The sequence below is a fragment of the Podarcis melisellensis genome (genome assembly GCF_964234715.1).
Source record: "Podarcis melisellensis genome assembly, chromosome: 14".
Taxonomy (NCBI): domain Eukaryota; kingdom Metazoa; phylum Chordata; class Lepidosauria; order Squamata; family Lacertidae; genus Podarcis; species Podarcis melisellensis.
In genome coordinates this window covers 50,206,544-50,226,191 of record NC_138546.1, presented here as the reverse complement: position 1 = coordinate 50,226,191, position 19,648 = coordinate 50,206,544, and the positions used below count along the sequence as shown (strand labels likewise).

At 44.8% G+C, this 19,648-nt stretch overlaps 1 protein-coding gene across 3 annotated transcripts in view; it reads left to right on the top strand.

Annotated features, from left to right (window-relative positions):
- Positions 1 to 4,677: 4,677 nt before the first annotated feature.
- The window catches only part of FAN1 (FANCD2 and FANCI associated nuclease 1), a 30,105-nt gene continuing 15,134 nt past the window's right edge, over positions 4,678 to 19,648 (top strand). Inside the window, exons 1-5 of one of the 3 annotated variants that reach the window (XM_081887617.1) lie at positions 4,678 to 7,915; positions 12,073 to 12,213; positions 13,477 to 13,672; positions 15,963 to 16,196; positions 17,536 to 17,667. In XM_081887617.1, coding sequence (XP_081743743.1) covers positions 6,604 to 7,915; positions 12,073 to 12,213; positions 13,477 to 13,672; positions 15,963 to 16,196; positions 17,536 to 17,667 — 2,015 coding nt within the window. In that variant the 5' untranslated portion in view covers positions 4,678 to 6,603. The remainder of the gene's footprint in view (positions 7,916 to 12,072; positions 12,214 to 13,476; positions 13,673 to 15,962; positions 16,197 to 17,535; positions 17,668 to 19,648) is intronic. The other 2 variants (XM_081887618.1, XR_014162702.1) reach the window with 2 other exon arrangements.

Below are 19,648 nucleotides of genomic sequence, written 5' to 3'. Positions count from 1 at the left end.
CCATGGTGAGGCCTGAATCCCGATTGGAAGGGATCCAAATGGTCCGTTTCCTCCAGGCATGCTTGGAGTTGTTCAGCAACCACCCGCTCAATCACCTTGCCCAAGAATGGCAGATTTGAGACTGGGCGATAGTTGGCCAAATTGGCCGGGTCTAAAGATGTTTTTTTAAGAAGCGGTTTAATGACCGCCTCTTTCAGCGGGTCTGGGAAGGCTCCCTCACAGAGGGAAGCATTCACCACCCCGCAGAGCCCATCGCCCAGCCCTTCCCGGCTCGCTTTTATCAGCCAGGATGGGCAAGGATCAAGGAGACAGGTGGTTGGTTTCACTCGTCCAAGCAGCCTGTCCACATCCTCGGAGGTAACAGATTGGAATTGATCCCATGTAACAGGACCAGACAGAACTCTAGCACTCTCCCGCCCTGGCCCTGCTCCCATGGTGGAGTCTACCTCCTTCTGAATCTGAGCGATTTTATCTGCAAAAAACTTTGCAAAAGCATTGCAGGAGATCTTGGGGTCCCTACCAGGCCCCGGTGGTACAGGTGGTTCCGATAGATTGCGAACCACCTGAAAAAGTCTCCTGCTGCTGTTTTCTGCAGATGCAATGGAGGCGGCGAAGAAGGCCCTCTTGGTAGGCTCGACGTTGAGCTCTAAACCGTGTCCGGTCTGATTCAGAATGAGTTTTCCGCCACCGGCGCTCTAGCCGTCTCAACGATTATCATACCACAAATATGCATGCCAACCAAATACACTATTGAAACCTTCAATAAGTCCAGCACATCAGTGTTTTCAAGAAGCAGCCATTCTCTCAGCCAGCAAAAAGCAGCTGATTCATAGTAAAGTTTAAGGTCTGGCAGGGCAAATCCACCTCTTTCTTTAGCATCAGTTAATATCTTAAATTTTATTCGAGGCTTCTTGCCCTGCCAGACAAATCTGGAAATATATCTCTGCCACTTCTTGAAACACTCCATCTTGTCCAAAATTTGCAATGTTTGAAACAAAAACAACATCCTTGCAATACATTCATTTTTATCACAGCAATTCGACCTAGCAATAACTTCAAATTTGACCATATTTCTAAGTCCCTTTTCACTTCAATCCAACATTTTTCATAGTTATCCTTAAATAAGTTCACATTCTTGGCAGTCATGTTAACCCCTAAATATTTCACTTTCTTGACCAATGTTAATCCTGTCTCCTCCTGGAAGAAGGAGATATTACCTGGCTTTCTAATGGTCAACAAGGACCAGGACTCAAGGAAAGGTGCTCCAGAGTTTGGGTGCCATTATTGGAAAGGCCCTGTCATCTCCATGATCTGAACCTCAGGTGGTAGTTCATTGGATTACTGGCATAGCTCAGTATGAGACAGAATGAGACTCTTGATCTCTGGGTTGTGGGTTTGAGCTCCACGTTGGGCAAAATATTAATGCATTGCAGGGAGTTGTACTTGATGACCCTCGGGGTCCCTTCCAACTCTACAATTCAATGATTCTACATCAGGGGTCAGCAAACGTTTTGAGCCGTGGGCTGGTCCACTGTCCCTCAGACCTTGTGAGGGCCGGACTATATTTTTTGGGGAAAATATGAACAAATTCCTATGCCCCACAAATAACACAGAGATGCATTTTGAATAAAAGCACACATTCTACTCATGCGAAAACATGTTGGTTCCTGGACTGTCCGCAGGCCAGATTGAGAAGGCGATTGAGCCAGATCTGGCCCCCGGGCCTTAGGTTGCCTATCCATGTTCTACATGCAGTGGAACTGCCACTAATGAGCTCAATGGGCAGGTATGGGTGTGTGGGAGAGCAGGGATCCTTTCAGATCAGGGATCACCAATGTGGTGCCTTCCATAAGTTGTTTGGCAATGGGAGCTGGAGAGCATCAACCTCTGGAGGGCACAAAAGAACTATCCCTCCTTTAGATGCTCTTATGTTATAGTTGAAGTCTTATATTTTGTTTGGCCAGAGTCTGCTGGCAGTAAATTTCATTGGATAACCTTATTCCAGTGTTGTTTGAGAGGGGAGGAAAGTTTATGGGAAAGTGGAATTTAGAGGGATTTCACCAGGGTGAAAGGCCCACCTGGTCCACAAACACAATTGTGTAAGCTTCCCCATCTAGTGGTTCTTCTCCTGCTTATGCAGGCAAAAACAGCACAGCAAATGGGGCACGTCAAACAGGTCAGGAATTCAACAGCACAGTTCTGCATTCACCACTCAGATTAATGGGAACTGCTTCCTTGGAACTGTGCATAGGATTGTGCTGTGTAGCTGTCAAATGTGCACAGTAGCAGAACTGAACCACTTGTACAATTATTTCCAGCTCATGGAGGGCAATTGATCTGTCACTAGTTAGGGTGTGTGTGTTTGTGTGTATTCACTGCTGCCATCAGCACAGCACTGGAGAATGCATCAAGAGTTCCCATTTGGTTCATGAGCACAACCACCAGCTATTGGGGGGTGGGGGGTGGCAGCAACCTGACATTTTTTCAGGTATTCATTTTACGAGCACAAGAGATAAAATATAGCTTTGGGATTGACCACAAAGCAAGACAAACTCCTCTGTCCAGCTTCCATCCTAGTAAAAAGCTCACATGCAGTCTCATCCAGCCGGGTGAGGTGGGAAAAGGTCCACTCCCCTCCTTCTGGAAGTATCCTCAGTTGTCACTATGGCAGTACATCTCCCTCCTTCGGATGCTGATAAGTGTACAGAGAAGCTGGTCTGACCAGTTCAACAGCTTCTTCTACTAGATTCCAACTGCCAAGCCTAGAAAAGACTCCCAGATGCCATCCAGACCAACCCTGCTCCTTGCCCACAAATCCTATAACAATATGTTTACTTCACAACATTTAACAGTTTAATGTTGATTTGGGATATGTATTAAAGTACTGTATTTATACACCACTTTTCAGGTGAAACCAAGTGGTCTCCAAAAATATTAAAACCTAGCTAATTATACTTACAGTGTGTGGGTTGGGTGCTTACATCCTGTGAGTAAATTAATTGGCATATCTACTCAGAAGTAAGCTCCATTTAGTTCAATGGGACTTACTCTCTGGTAAGTGCATGCAAATTCTTCAGCCTTAATTTAAAATGATGTACACATTGTATGATTAATTTAACTGCTCTCACTGATGATACCATGTTTGGAAAAGGTCCTATTATTTCTACTAGGAATGGTAGTTGTCTTTATTTGCTTATGATGACGCTTCTAGGCCACTGTTATCATTGCCATTAAACGATGGAAACCTTCCCAATGAGGCTTTCAACTAAAATATAATAAAATCTATAACCGCACAAGCACAGCTTGCACCCTGCGCACACACGGAATCATAGACTCATAGCGCTGGCATCACGCTCCGTTTGGAAGTATAGAAATAAACGTGAAGATCTGTTATAAAAAGTGGAGAAAGAGGGCGGCCCTGCCTTGCACCGCACGACTCGGGCAAACAAAAGGCCCCCGAGGGCTAGATGAGGAAAGGGCCCCCCCTCTCTGCCCCCCCCCCAGTCGCGTCCTCGCTGGAACTGGGAGTGCCGGCCCGCGCTTCGATCCATGGCTCCGACATCGGCCGCGCAGGCCTGGCGCGGGGATGGATTGCATTTGCCTGGCGGCGGAAGAAGGGCGCGCGGAGGAGGGGGTGGGCGGGGCCTCTGCTCTTCTCCGCTTCTCCGCTTCTCGGCCTCGGGCCGCCCCGGATCCTTCCCCGCCGCAGCCGCTCAGGTTGGGGAGCAGCCAGTTCTCGCTTCGCGGCCTTGGGAGAGGAGGGCCGCAGGCCTGTATTTATTTGACTGGCGCTGCATTCCTCCCGCGGCTCGCAGGATAAGAAGACGAGGTGCTTTCCTGCCCCTTGTTCGTCTTTGAATTCAGCCCTGGTCCCTTTGGTATTATACGCTCTCCTCGTGCTTTATCCTCACAAGAGCCCTTTCAGGTAGATTAGCTAAAGGTAAAGGGATCCCTGACCATTAGGTCCAGTCGTGACCGACTGTGGGGTTGCAGCACTCATCTTGCTTTATTGGCCGAGGGAGCCGGAGTACAGCTTCCGGGTCATGTGGCCAGCAGGACTAAGCCGCTTCTGGTGAACCAGAGCAGCGCACGGAAACGCCATTTACCTTCCCGCCAGAGCGGTACCTATTTATCTACTTGTACTTGACGTGCTTTTGAACTGCTAGGTTGGTTGGCAGGAGCAGGGACTGAGCAACGGGAGCTCACCCCGTCGCGGGGATTCGGTCTGCTGACCTTCTGATCAGCAAGTCCTAGGCTCTGTGGTTTAACCCACAGCACCACCCGCGTCCCAATTGAGGTAGATTAAAAGGTAAAGGTAAAGGTACCCCTGCCCGTACAGGCCAGTCTTGACAGACTCTGGGGTTGTGCGCCCATCTCACTTAAGAGGCCAGGGGCCAGCGCTGTCCGGAGACACTTCCGGGTCACGTGGCCAGTGTGACATCGCTGCTCTGGCGAGCCAGAGCTGCACACGGAAACGCCGTTTACCTTCCCGCTGGTAAGCGGTCCCTATTTATCTACTTGCACCCGGGGGTGCTTTCGAACTGCTAGGTTGGCAGGCGCTGGGACCGAGCAGCGGGAGCGCACCCCGCCGCGGGGATTCGAACCGCCGACCTTTCGATCGGCAAGTCCTAGGCGCTGAGGCTTTAACCCACAGCGCCACCTGCATCCCTGTTGAGGTAGATTAGACTGATCCTAATTCCTAGTCCTGTCAATCCAGTGTGTGTCATGATTAAACCAGAATCTGAACCTGGGTTCAAACCCTTCACTGAATTAATTCGTGTCTCTTATTTAAAAAATCATGGCAGTCTGCATCTTTCCCTTCTGTCTCGCTTTGATGGAGTGTCTTGAATGCTGTGGAGCAGTAGTGTCCCCCTTTGAAATACAAGGATAAATAATTGGCTTATTATAAGCCACTAGTGGTGGGAGAGAATCCACTAATCTGGTGCACAGGCCCATCAATTGGTTTCTGAAATGGGGATTCTCAGGCACTTTTTGCAACTAACTCATTGCAGGGCTGTAACAAATTGTGAGAGGTTAAAAAATGAAAAGGCAAATGTGAATGAATGCACCCAGTTATGTTAAAATAAATCAGTTTACTCATTTTCCTCTTAATTATTGACATGAGTGGGAAATGGGATAGTACTGTACTTCTTAAAAAAAATAGTTCTAAGATTGATCACTTTCTTAATAGCATATTCAAAACTTAACATGTTTTCATCTGCTTATATTGGAATCATTAGGGTATCACAGAAGCATTTAAGGGGTCTTGTGTTTTACAGTCGGAGTGAGCAGAAAAGGTAGATCAGGTTCAGCTGATTTGGAGGAGAATGGCAAGGAGAGCTCAGTTACTTGACAAAGGCTGCAACAAAGAAGCTTTAAAGTGGTGTCTCTGGTTATGTAATTTCGTTGCTGAAAGGAAAAATGCTTTTTGGGAAAACCAGGAGTGGACTTAGGCATGGAAATGTAAAATTGCTTCTAATCCTGAAAACAAATTCCTGGGCTGGGCTTGTGCTCAGAGGCACCCTGGCCCTTAATTCTAAATGCTTACATCTGGCCCTGACTGATGAGTCTCAAGGTACTTTTGCAGAAGCCAAATAGATCCGTCAAGCCTGAAGTCTGTCCACCCCTGTGTACTTTACAAAATGCTAACATGACTAAAAATATGGTTCCTTGTCCCAAGATGCTTACAAATTATTTTTTGGGAGAGTGGACCAAGAAAAAAGAAGGCAAGGGCAGCAGTGGAAGAATATGGAAGAAAGAATTGCAAATTTCTGGTGTATTATTGATGGGAAAACAACTAAGAGGTTGAGTCAAAAACAAAAAGGCAGCTTAAGCAACCAGAGATCATATTAAAAAAATTTTATTACTAATTTGATACTTTCTAATCTCCTTATTAAGTGTACTTGCTTTTACTAACTTGGGCACTTTCTACATTAAATCCAGTTTGGAATAAAATCTGGAAGAAACTAATAGCCAAGTTTAAATTTTGTATCACTACTAAATCCCTTAAGATACCCTAATATCAATAGTACCAGTAGCTTCAATGGCAAATTGTTCCAGAATCTAGGTGATACCCAATGATAAGATACTCAGAGTAGTCCCATTGACTCTTTACTTAAGTAAGTTGATTGCATCTGGTTATGACTTACTTGGATATCACTCCATGTCCTTAAGTAGAGCCAGTGTTGTGTAGTGGTTAGAATGCTTGATTAGGGAGACCTGGGTTCAATCCCCACTTGGTGATATAACTCACTTGTTGACCTTAGACCAATCAGCAGTTCTCAGCCAAGCTTACCTCACAGGGTTGTTGTATTGATAAATTGGGGGGAAAGGATCATATATGCCTCCTTGAGCTCCTGGGAGGAAATGTGAGGTGTGCATGTGATTGATAATTAAAATGACAAAACATTTTTAACTTTTTCATAAGCTTACCACCTATGAATTTATTGTTGTTATTGTTGATGCAAAACTTAAGCCATCACTTCTGCCGTTTATTCATTGCAGGCAAGGCCATGAAAAATGCTCTTGATAACTTGATGTGAAGAGTCTTTTTTCCATTTGCATGAGGCGGCTCCCACATTCACCTTATCTTGGGTTCCTGCAATGGCAGAAGAAGAGCTCCCAGGAAATAAAAGGCCTTGCAGAAGCTCAGCCCTCAATAGGAAGAGGATAAAACCTGCCAGGAGGAAGCAAGGGAGGGGTGTGGAAGGGACACAGCCTTTATCTGCATCCTCTTTCTCAATTGCTTCATTTTTCAATAATGTTCCCCCTGCCAGAGTCGCCTGTCCTTTGTGTGGGCAGATGGTAGCAAGATATGGAATCAACCAGCACATTGATGAAGCGTGTCAAAAGAGCCGGGATGATAGGATTCTAGATGGTTCGGCGCCTGACGCGGGTGCAGGCCCATCAGTTGAAAATGTGCCTGGTAGTTGCAGTCTGTACTTTGCAAATAATGCCTCGACTCCAGAGAAGTTAGTAGGTGACAACTCTGAAACAAAACCTGAGGTGGGAGGACAGGTGAGCCCATACTTTAAGAAGGGCAGCAGTCTCCTGTTGGGCAATGGTGAGCCAGAGGTTCAGGCAGTTGGGAAGATCTCCCTGGGAAGGCTGTCAACCAAATTGTCCAGGAAGCGTCGTGCTGAAGGTGGCAGCATCTTTACTTGGGATGCTAAGTCTCGACCCGCTCAAGATGTGTCTGACAGCTCTAGAGAGGAGAATCCAGAAGGCACCACTTCTTCCCAGAAAGAAAACTGGTTGCCCTTTTCAAGGATTCAGAGACAAACTAGTCCAAAAGAAGGATTCAGAGGCAAACGAGAAACCCTGGACCCCACATGGGAAGGTGACACACGGACACTCTTGGGTGGTGATGGTTCTGCTCCTGGATTGTTTCCATCTGATCATCTTGCTTGCGGTGAAGATGGGCTGCTAACAGAGGACAACAAAGAGCAAAATACTCCTAAGGAGGACTTGGATTCTGATATTTGCAAGCTTGTAGTATGTTCAACAGCTTATAGTAAAGAAGCACCCTCAAACTTGGAAACCACAGACCTCTCTTCTGGTGAACAGGCTCTTTTGCCCAATGTGAAAGGTATTTGTTGCAATCAGACACAAAATATCTCTTTTGTGGGGGGTGACATGGAAGTATTTCCTATGGAAGATCATACAGACTTAAAAAATGAAGTGGTTGATTGTGTTGGTTTGGGACCTTTGGAAAACATGAATTCTCAGAGTCCAAGCAGCAACATTTTAGAGACGGTTCTCAATGGACTCAGCCGTGGAGAAGACCCAGGAGGGCAACCATATTATCTTCAGAATTTTCTGATGGTCCTGCAGGCTGTGCTAGAGAATGAGGATGATCAGAGGCTGTTTGATGAGCATGATTTGGACACCATTGCAAAGTTCTACCAACTCTCAGGTAGCTAATATTATATTCCATATTCTAATGTTGATCTCTATCAAGCCCTCAAGGGTTTTTGCGTATCAAGAATCAAAACCACACTGCACAAGAAAAGTCAGTCTCAGCAGACCAGAGGTAAACCCAAGATTTGCAGAAGTATAACAATCTCCAGGGGTGACCCTCACATGTACAGTCATGGGAAAAAGAAAGTACACCCTATTTGAATTCTGTGGTTTTACATTTCAGGACATAATAACAATAATCTGTTCTTTAGCATGTCTTAAAATTAGGTAAATACAACCTCAGATGAACAACAGCACATGACATATTACACCGTGTCATTTATTTAATCCTGGGCTGGATGGACAAACAATCTTGCCTGGTCTCCTGTGCCCCACCTTTGGGTAGTTGGAGGTTGCAGCAGCTAACCTCTGAAGTAATATAGCGACAGGTGATGACTATCCTCTTGGGTTGGGATGCGGGGAGATGACTACATGCACATAGAGTAATAAACAATAATATTATACACCATTTTAAAAAGCAATTGCTGTTTTCTAAGCTCTGCACATTTGTTAAAGTGTGAGGCAGTTCTTTCTCACAGGTTCACAATCTTAATAGGCAAAATGAAGAGGAGGAAGGAGGAAGCCAGCACTGGGGCACCTGCAGTTTTTGAAATTAGCCAGGCACATTTTGCACCTGGCTATCAGTCATTTGTGACCAAGTGAAGATGCTTGGGTGCCAGATTGGCGCCTGACACACAGCAGCTTTTTCTCCCTGCGCTGCTCTGGCATGAGTCAGATTTTAGCTGGAGCTGACAATATACACAGTTCATTTTCAGTTTTGCAATCTTACAAAAAAACAACAACCCAAACACACACCTAAGCATTCTGTTAATGTACCTGACCGTAACCCAGGTTTAAGGGGCCATATGGCAAATAGCTTTTATATCTCAGTTTCTAACACTGGTCCTGCCCCTCCCTAGCTGATCGATGGGGACAGGTTGGCCTCCCCACTTGTCCTGATTTTCTTTGTTACTTGAGAGGGAAGAGGGGCAACCCTTCATGCCCTGCACATCTAGTGGGATTTGGATTTAAGACAGTAAGCAGAGCACATTAATTTGCCAAGCAGACAGCTTCTGTTTGGTTTCTGTATGCAGAGATGTTAAGCCATGCCATTAGATGAGCTCTTTGCATAACTTACATGCTCCCCAATTGGTTGGCTTCTGCTAAGAGGCAGATACAATTTTTTACAGCTCTATGAGCCTTTGATGTTGGGCTGATGATAAGCACCTGGGAAAGAGGCTGCACCGGGGCATGATCACTCTGCTTGAGCAATAATTTCTGCTTTGCAAGTCTGGGCTCCTGGGAAGCAGGGCTTCTGCGTGATCCACAGGGACCTATTTGAGCTATAGGAGAGTGAAGTTGATTTTGGATAAAATGGGCATCCAGTTCTCTCCCCCCACCCATGAAATCTCGCCTCTTCATCAAGCCTAATCTTTGATAAACTGCTGGGCCACAACATTTTTCTCTTCATAGCTCAAATTAGCCTTCTGTGGCCTAAAAATAAAGCTTTTTGTAAGTCTTCTGTATCTGATCCCCTGGAGGCGAGCCTTGCTCCACTCAGGTGATAAAGCGAATGGCTGTTTTCTAAGCCGTGTGTTTTGAAATGCAGTTGGAACCGATTTGCCAATGTCTTTTGTTACCTGGCCCACATGGATTTTATCAGCTGAAGGACTGTCTCTCTCTCTGCAGGGTCCCTCATCTCTTGCGTCCATTGTCCACTTCCATCTTGATGTTTCAGCATTTTTAATGTACTTCATCTTTTTGACAGCCACTTTGAACTTTTTGGAACCGTGACCTGAAATGTTTTAAATAAAATCTCAGTGAGAGTTTGTAATTAGCCCTTCACTTAATAACCTTGCTATACTTTCATGTTGCCCTAAAGATGTTGTTCCCAATCTTGGATGCCCGGATGTTATTGGACTGCAGCCCCCATCGTCACTCACCAGAGAGGCCAATTCGCAAGGATAATGGGAGTTGTAGTCCACTAATGTCCAGGGACCCAAGGTAGAAGGATGATGCTGTAGAGAGGAGCACTTCCCAAACTTAAGAAAAATCGCTTACCCCTTTGGAGAGTTGAGTCGTATCCCTTCTCAGGTGATTATAATGTGAGGTACTTATAAGAAACACTGCTTTAGAGCTTTCAAAGCAGTTCATGATCACTGCCTGTCTTCCAGTACTCCCTCTTAGGTATGCAAATAATATTTTCCCCATGTTACATATAAGGAAAACTGAGGCTCAGGGAGACGGGATAATCTAAAAGCTATCTAAGTGAGTTCATGTCCCAAGGTGAGATCTGAGGAAAGGTGAAAGTGCATTTGCTTGGAATGCAGAAGGTTGCGGGCTCAATCCTGAAATCTCCAGGTAGGGCTGGGGAATACCCCAGTCTGGAATCCTGGAGAACCACAAAGAATCAGCGTAGATAATATAGAGCTAGATGGTCTGACTCAGACTTAGCTTCCCAGTTTGTGGGCTTCCTAGAGGCACCTGGATGACTTTGGGAAGCAGGCCTGATCCTTGTAAGCTGGTGACTTTCTGTATGTTTTTGGTATGTCTTCCTCTCGGGTAAGCATGTATTCTGATTGCAACTTCAGTCATTTGGTCTCCCGTGATGAGCAGGAATCTGCTCCAGCAGGGTGCTTTCACAAATTAGAAAAGGATGTTTTGCTTTACTGTAATATTGGCACTGAGTTTGCTTTTTCAGAATAGCAGGACATAATAGTATATTAAATCTTAAGTGTCTCCCACACCTATCCACCACCGCTGAAGGGAGAAGTAAGAAAGAGGGATGATGATCTGTAAAATCAGCATTATTTCTGGCTTTTTGACTTGGGAAGTATCAGAGGGAGAACATCAAAGAATCCTCATCCCCACTGGGAAAATGACAACCTGGGCTTTGAGTATATTCTTCCTCTTGGTAGAAGGTTGCATGAAATTCTCTTTATTGTGACACCCTGGGGTGGAGGAAAATGTCGGGGGAAAGTGAAGAAAGTTTAAGAACCAGAAGGGAAAATGAATTAGTAGTCATTTTCTGACTTAACCCCCCCGCCCACGCAATCTCATATAAAACCAAGGAGCAGACGGATAAGAATGGCAAGACATAACAAAACCCCAGGTGTAAGTGAATAAAGCAACCTAAATAAATCAGGGATGCGGAACAGGATGCAATGGCAGATTAGATCCTGAGCTCCTCACCCCTTGCTGATCAGTTTGACAGATGGTAAGGGCCTCCCACTTGTCAGTTACAGATGTTTGCGTGATGTCAGATGGCCTGACTTGAAAGGCAATAATTGGAATCCCGATTCTTTTCTTTCTCCTTCTGCATCCTGGGCTGGAACCAGGAACCTCAGAGTGCACTCCTGGTTGTTGCGTTGCAAGCAGGGCTTGTATTGGGTGCCTTTTACATTTGGCGCCAGGTGCAGCCTCCGCTAGGCTAGGCTCCTCTCAAAAGCTCCCATTCAGAAGTTCTTGGTGTGGTGTAGCCAATCAGGATTTGCAGCTGATCAGCAGTGATGTGATTCCCGCTTTCCGAACTCCTGAGCAGGGCCAGTCCCAGTGTGCTTTGCAGCCACCCTTGTTCAGCATTTTTTTAAAGTCACATATCAAAAGAGTTGGGGATGAGTTTGGACTTTGATCAGGGCCAGCTGATGTGCGTTTGACAGCAAAGCTGCCGTGTGTCTTCCAAGTATTTTGCAGTGGTTCCCAAAGTGGGTGGTGTCTCCCCCTGTGGAAGTGGAATTACCTAGAGGGGCACTAAGAGGAAGTGGATGTTAGGGCAGCGGTGAAACTGCAAATGACCACCAGAAGAAGAGCTAGGACCACTGCATCAAGTTCATCTGTTTCGTTGGATTAATTTAACTAAATAGTTTTGATTGGATTTTGACTAAATGTGCCATTGATTATTACTGTTTTGAATTTTATTGAACTATTATATGTTCTGAATAATGCTTTCTATAGGGTAGGGTGGGAGGCATTGGGGATGAGTTTATGGAGCTAAGGGGGCAGGAGCCTGAAAAGCTTTGGGAACCACTGGTGTAGATGTGGATTCAATTCCAGACCTAGAAAGAACCTTTAGAATTTTCTCTGCCCTTCTCCTGGTTTATGATGCTACTGCAGCTAGCGCTCAGAAGTTATACGTCAGACTTTTCCAACGCAAGCTGAGTTGGATAAAAGCGAACAAGATAGTCTACTTGGAGATTGCTGAGGATCTCTCATCATACATCAATGAGCTTGTTGGAACAGGATTCTTGCAGTCAGGTATGTCTGTTAAAAGTTTGCATGACAGTTATGTGGAATAAAATAATGTGATAGTTCCATTTCTGAACTGCACCACTGTGGGTGGGGTTTTTTTGATGGGGGTGGGAGTAGATAAAAAAAGTAGCCCCATATGAAAAGGAAAAACAAAATATTGTTGTAAGTAGCATATCAGGGAGAGGGAGAGGTAATAATGCTTTCCGTAAGATAGGAGTTTTGGGGGTTGTTTTAAACATGGGCAGCATTCAAAAAGTTGACCTCCCTGCATACACTCTGGAATGGTACAATCGAGGAAGATCTCAACCACTCCTGCTCACTTGTAGAGATAGCGTAGGCCTTGGATGATTTGTGCCTTCAGTTTTGTACTGCAGGTAACTTGCAACTTTGTGTGGTTGGTAAATAAATAAATAGGAATGGAAAGGGAACAGACGTCTGGGGAAAAAAAAGACTTTGGCAATCTCACCCACCATTGAACTCAGGGTGTTTTTGCTACATGCAATTTTTGCTTTAGGCGCGATCCCTGGAACATAATCCCTGTGTAAGTTGAGAGTTGCCTGTATTTTCTCTCCTTGATATTCCTCAGGGTCTTGTTACCTGCCCCAAATCTACAAGGTGGGAAGGACACGGACACAAGTAAATGTAGAATGCCCCTTTGCAGTTTGCTGGGTTTCAGCTTAAATTATAGGCAGGAGACTCTGCATACTTTGTATGCATAGCATCTTGGGTTCAGTCCCTGGTATCTCCCACTGAAGGATCAGATAGCTGGGGAGAGGGGTGTGAGTACAACAGTAGCCCTGATGAGGAGGCAGATCTGCTGCCTGGTCTTTCCCATGTGGGATCTGCTCGCTTCACAGCCTGCATCTCATGCCCTGCACACCAATCAGGTGCCTCTGCCACCAGACTTGAATGACTGGGCCACAGGCTCCTCAGAGGATCAGGAGAGACCTTTAAAGCTTTCCCCAAAACAGCCCCTGCAGCTTCTACTCTGTCATTGTTAGCATCTCTCGGTCGACTTATCCTTTGTAAATTAGTCCCTCCCTGCCTCTCCACCACAAATAGCTTTTTAAATTTGTGGTATTCATAGGGTGGTTTATAATATGTGTGGTGTGTGTAATGAGGCAGTAAAACCTCACGCTTTAAGCAGAGGATGTGTCATAACTTACACAATAACTTACACAATTCTTTGGAATTTCATGTAGCAAGGGACTTGGGTATCTATGGGGAGTCCCTTTCAATATTCTTGCATTTTTCCCTGTGTACCTGCAGAGGCAGAATTAAGAGATCTGTCTGAGGCTCTTGACTTGCTTTCTGCCCCTGAGCTGAAAACCTTAGCAAAGGTCTTCCACCTGCCAAACCCAAATGCACAGAAACAGCAGCTCCTGGAAGATTTCCTCCAGCTGTCAAAGCAGCGCTCAGTCTTCAGCAGGAACCAAGCTGGCATTGGGAATGTGATTCTGAAAAGGTAACTTAACTTTTGAATGCCTTCCCTTCTAAAATGAAGAAATACAAACATCAGAATTCTGTATCAGGGCCACCCAGGAAAAGCTAGATTCTGCAACCTCAGTAAAAGATGCCAATTAACTACATTGCAAAACTTTCTGTTGTTAAAGACTGATAGATGAAAATCTGGTCCTTTCAGTCGTTAGCAGAAAGTTTTGAGATTTGATTCCCCGAGAAACAAGGAAATAAGGCATTTTTGTCCGTAACACAGTTGGTGTATTGCAGAAATAAAGAGCCCATCCTTTCAAATGGCACCTGTGAGATATATCTCTTTCCTGCATTTCTGTTTTTGGTGCATTTTTCTTCCAAAAAAAGGAATGAGATTGCTCCTTCTCAGGAAGTTGAATTCTGTTCCCAACAGAGACAGGAAAACATACCAGTATTCTGTGTCTCCATGATTTGCTCCCACACTTTTTTAAGCCTCTAGAAAGGTGGAGGCTAGAGGATATTTGGTTTTTGCAAAGCCTCTGTTCTTTGCTTCAAAAAATGCTGTGCTTTCTGCTCCACTGTAATCCAGTTTTCAACAGCTGCCATAAGCACAGCAGGCACCTTTCAGCAGACTCTCCTTTTTATAATTCACTCTTGAACTATGCACTGGTTTCTAAGCAGATGAATTACCCTGGTTGATGTGTGTGTGATTTTGGAGGAGCATCTCAGCACTTCAGCTGCATTGTTACATCTATTTTTGCAGGGGGCAGGGGAAGAACGTAAAGCTAAGGGACATTCTATTCCTGAGCTGATGTTGTTTAAACATAATTATTTCGCTTTCATGCGCATAAAAAGGGTGAACATAAATGAAATGGATCTTTCTGATTGAAAATTACAAGAAATCAATATCACTGATGCATGGACAAGGTTATTGCAATACGATGGTACAAGGAGCAAAATAGACGATAGTGCATTTAAGCAAGAGTTGTTAGCCATAAATTGCCATGTGTTTAAGGAGATATAAAATTTTTGTTACATGCAAATTCAATGAAACGGTACCATAGATCACCAAATTTGTCTGTTTGGTTTCCTTTTCTTAGCGCTTTCACCTTGTGTGTTAATTTTTTGCATCAGAGCAGCAAACCAAATTTCTCGATAATGTATGTGTAGTAAATTTAGATGTGGTGTGTTCCATTGCCTTGCTGAAGTTAGCCCAGCAGCTTCCAGTTGCATGATTTGAGATTATTATGTTGTTGCTAAGTAAAGTTTGCAGAGCTGTTTGCTTTAGGAAAAGGACCACCTCAAGCCAAAGAACCTGTTTGCAAGGAGCATGCAGTAACTGTTCTAGCAGCGGGGGAACAGGGCAGTGACTCAAAAAATAGATAGTTAACTTGGTCCGGTTTCAGTTGACATCAAGGCTTAAGGGATCAGGCAGTGGCTTCACAGAAATAGGGGGGGGGGGAGGGACCTGAGAGAGAGAAGGTTGTCCTATGCCACTTGGCATTTCCCAACCTTGGTGCCTTCTGGATAATTTGGACTGCAGCTCAACATTGTCCATTCCTGTTGCCTGGGTCTGATGTTCGCCTAGTGGGTTGAGAATGGCTGATGTTAGAATTCTTGGAAGGAGTTCACAGATCTCAGGGGCCACGGAGGGAAGGGAGGAGTCACTTGAGAAGGCAGGAGAACATGGATATTTGGAGTCACAGAATTGTAGAGTTGGATGTGTACCCCACAGGTCATCTAGTGCAGCTCCTGCAATCCCATGGGGCATGTGATGATGATGATGATGATGATGATTTGTTTTGTCTACAAGTCTTTCTCAACTCTGTAAGAGGCACTAACGTTTTGGAAAGTGCTTGCTTCCTTTTATCCTTATGTATGCTTTGTGATAAATACATTTACACCCACATCCACACTCACCCTCCCATCAATGGAATTAGACTAGAAAGAAGCATCCTGTTGCAAGCAAACAAATAAAGTGTGCTGTTTACTGGGTTGCAGACGGTAAGTGTGTGGGGTCCAGGACAATGCCTCCCATCTGCAGATGGGCCCATAGGCCCAGAACGGTTGGCAACCCTTGGCCTAAACTGTGAAAATCCCCAGCAGCCTAGTAATCTGCCAGAGAAACAGTTGAAAAAAAATGGTTTAGGGGCTAAAATCCTTCTAAAGAACCTCACCCTTACGAAAGAGTCGGCCCCATTGGACATTGTGGGACATAATTCTAAACAAGCGTTGGACCATGTGTCTCTGTAGAAGACCTGAGGGTGTTTAGTTCATGTTGACTTTCCTTTTCCTTCTTGTTGCTGTTGCTGCGTACTCCTCAGAGCAAAAGATGTGGCTGGCAGATCTGTCAGGGTTCATAAAGTTCCCCGGACAGTCTTCTCACGGGTGCTGCTGCTCTTTTCCCTGACTGACCCAGTGGAGGATGAAGAAGCTGGAAGTGGCGGTCAAGGACAACTTTCCACAGTCCTCATGGTGAACATGGGCCGCATGATCTTCCCCAGTTACACAGTCAACAGGAAAACCCAGATATTCCAGGATCGGGATGATTTCATCCGGTAGGGAGGCATCCAGAAGGCCCTGGATACTGTTTCCCCCCCTTTTTACTGTAGTTCTTCTTCTTCTTCTTCTTCTTCTTCTTCTTCTTCTTCTTCTTCTTCTTCTTCTTCTTCTTCTTCTTCTTCCTTTTTACACAGAAGGAGCCCTGCTGGACGAGGCCAGAGACCCACCTAATCTAGCGTCCTGTTCTCATAGTGCCCAACCAGGTGCCCATGGGAAGCTTGCAAGCAGGACCTGAGGGCAACACCCTCTTCCCACCTGAAATTCTGCACACCTTAGATTTTTAACCTCTGTGAAAGCTTTTATACATTTTGTTAGTTTTTGTATAGTACTGCCATGCAGTGGCTTCTGGTCTTATTATTGTTGACATGTTTCTAATGAATTGCTACGTTTGCTTTATGATGAGTTTAAAATGTGACAATGTTCATATAATCCAACTGGGTTGTTTTTGGATTGTCAGGGAAGAGTGCCCTGCTGCTCAGATCCTGCTTGCAGCTTTCCCACTGTGAGAACAGGATGCTGGGCTAGATGGGCCATTGACATGATCCATATGTTCTTATATTATGATTTGAAATGGTTTGGTATTTGATTGTTCTGACAGTGATGCAAATTAAAAAGCTGCATGCAAATTTAAACATTAAATATTTGAAACCCACGGTATGTGGAAAAGGAAAGAAGGTTCATAAGTTGAGGTCCACTTACCCATCCACCTCTCTTGATATAAATATAGACCCTAAACTTGGAGTGGGTAACCTGTGGACCTCTGAAAAAAGATTTGGGGACTCAGCTCACAGGTTTGGGAGTTATGGCATGATGCCATGATTCCACATTTAAGAAATTCTCTTCTAATTGGGATTTGGCAGGTGGTACTTTTACCATAATTGTAGGCAGTCTTCCCCAACCTGCTGCCCTCTAGATGCAGATCAGACCGTGTCAGCTAGGTCTGATGGAAGTTGCTTCCTAAAGCACCTGAAGGGCAACTGGCTGGGGAAGGCGGATTTTACAGATCTTGGTTGGGATGCTGTTATTTTGGTGGCACATCATTCTGGAACTCTGAGGAATTAGCAGGCTGAATGCTGTTCTAATTCGATTGCTGGCTGCTGCTGCTATAGCAGTAATCTTTATTGTTAAGTAGGTTTTTAAAAACTATCTTTTAAAATATGTTGTATGAATTTGCTTAATAATGCTATTGTGAGGCACCTTAGAAGAAAGGTTTCATCTCTAAAAGCTGGGATATAAATCTACTGCATAAACAAATGCTACAGCATAATCTGTTCTGAGATGGTGGCCTTCATCTTGAAATCATTGCTTTAAATTCTTATTCTTATTTCTTATTAGGTATGCCAGTGCTGCTTACTTGTCAAATGACATCTCTGTGGCTGTGACTCATGGGAACTGGAAGGAGGCGCACAGACTCTATGAGGTGGCCAAAGAAATCTGGCAGGAGCTGAGGGAACACTTTTCTTTGTGGTATGAAGGCTGAGTGGAGCAGGAGGAGGCAGGGGGGGGTGATCTGCAGTGAACACATGTGTGGGCTAGGGCTTGATGCAAGTTGTACTCAAAATGGAAGGGGGGCTGAAACAAAGTGTGATCTCATTTCTGGTGTATTATTATTATTATTATTATTATTATTATTATTATTATTATTATTATTATCATCCCACCTTTCTGCCAGGAGCAGGACTCAAGGTGCACCCCCCAGATTAATCATAGATAAAACACCAAAAGTTCAAAACATATAAAATACAGTTTAAAAGTCGTTAAACTATAATAGCATTTTAAAGATGTAAAAATAGCACAGCACTATTAAAAACAATTTCCTTAAAAAGAGTCATTTCCCCAAAGCTTGCAGAATTAAAGCAGTCTTCACCTGATGGAGGAAGGACAAGTAGGGAGCCAATCCAGTTTCTCTGGAAAGGCATTCCAGAGTCTAGGAGCAGCCACTGAGAAGTCCCTCTTCCCATTTTTGCACCAGATGTACCTGGGAGGGAGGTGGGACTGAAGAGCTGGGCAGCTTCATGTGGAAGAATACAGTCCTTCGAATAGCCTAAGCCATAAGGGCTTTATAGGTCATAAGCAGCACTTTGAATTGTTCCCAGAAACAGCCAGTGGAGAGCTGCTATAGTGAGGGAGTCGTGTGCTCCCTATAACCAGCCCTGCTCCACAGTCGGGCTACAGCTCCTTGGGACAGCTGAAATTTCTGAGGACCTCTTAAAGGCAGCCCCACGTGTTACAGAAATCCAAATGGGATGTAACTAAGGTGAGTGTCACTGAGGACAGATCAGGCATCTCCACTGGTACAGTGGCTTTAATTCTGCAAAGGCAATCCTGGCCACTGCAGAGACCTGGGCATCCAGGATCAGGGCTGAATCCAGGACAGGTGTAGCCTGCCTTTGACAAGTGGCTCATGTTCTCTGCTATAAATAAAACCAGAGTCTGTTTTGTTTGCAGCTTTGGTATTCTAGGAAGCATTGATCATCAGAGTTTATTTGTCACAGTTCCATGTTTTTGTTCCTCAGCTCCGCAGAGGTGAATTGGAGAGTGGGTTTTCATTTTTCCCTGAAAAAGAGCTTGCAGGCGAATTTATTATTGACAGTAAAACCCTTGAATAGCTTAGGGTATTATTCCTGGCCAGAAATTCAAGAGAATAACAAAGGGCCTCATTTTACAGTTTATAGTTCATAGTTTAGAAGATTCCTTTGAGAAGGCTAACATCTACTGTGGCATAAGCGTTCTTCAGTACACTGGCGAGTCTTTGTTGTCATGAGATTTGGCCATGTGGGAGGCCTTTTGCAAGACCTCTTTACCCTGTGCATATGGGAACCAGCCTCATGTTGACTCTTCCGCTTCCAAAAGGATTCTGTAGAGTTACAGTGAACTGCTCTGGATATTTGGCCGACTGCCTTCAAAATGTAGTCCAGCCTTCCTTCCTTGTTACTTTTTTGCGCAACACAGACAAATCTTTTATTTTAGATTCAGGGAGGCAGCTGTGTTGGTCTGACGCAGTCAAAATAATTTTATTTTTTTTAATGTCCAGTGGCACCTTAGAGACCAACTAAGTTTGTTCTGCGTATAAGTGTGCATGCACACTTCTTCAGCTATCACATGAAAGCATATACCCAGAACAAACTTAGTTGGTCTCTAAAGTGCTACTGGACATTTCTTTAATGTCTTTTATTTTAGAGAGCTGAAGGCCGTATGCCTCTGAATCCCAGTTGCAGGTAATTGCGGTGGGCGGTGGGTGCTGCTGCTGCACTCAGTTTCTACTTGCTGGTTTCCCATAATGAGCCTTTGGTTGGCCACTGTAAGAACAGGTTGCTGGACTAGATGGGGCCCCTTCGTTCTGATCCAGCAGGGCTCAGATAATTTTGTTGTAGTTTGCATCTTCATCTCACCACTGTTCCCATTCAATATCTCCTCCCCCTGCCCTTGCTGGACTTCATAGTGAACC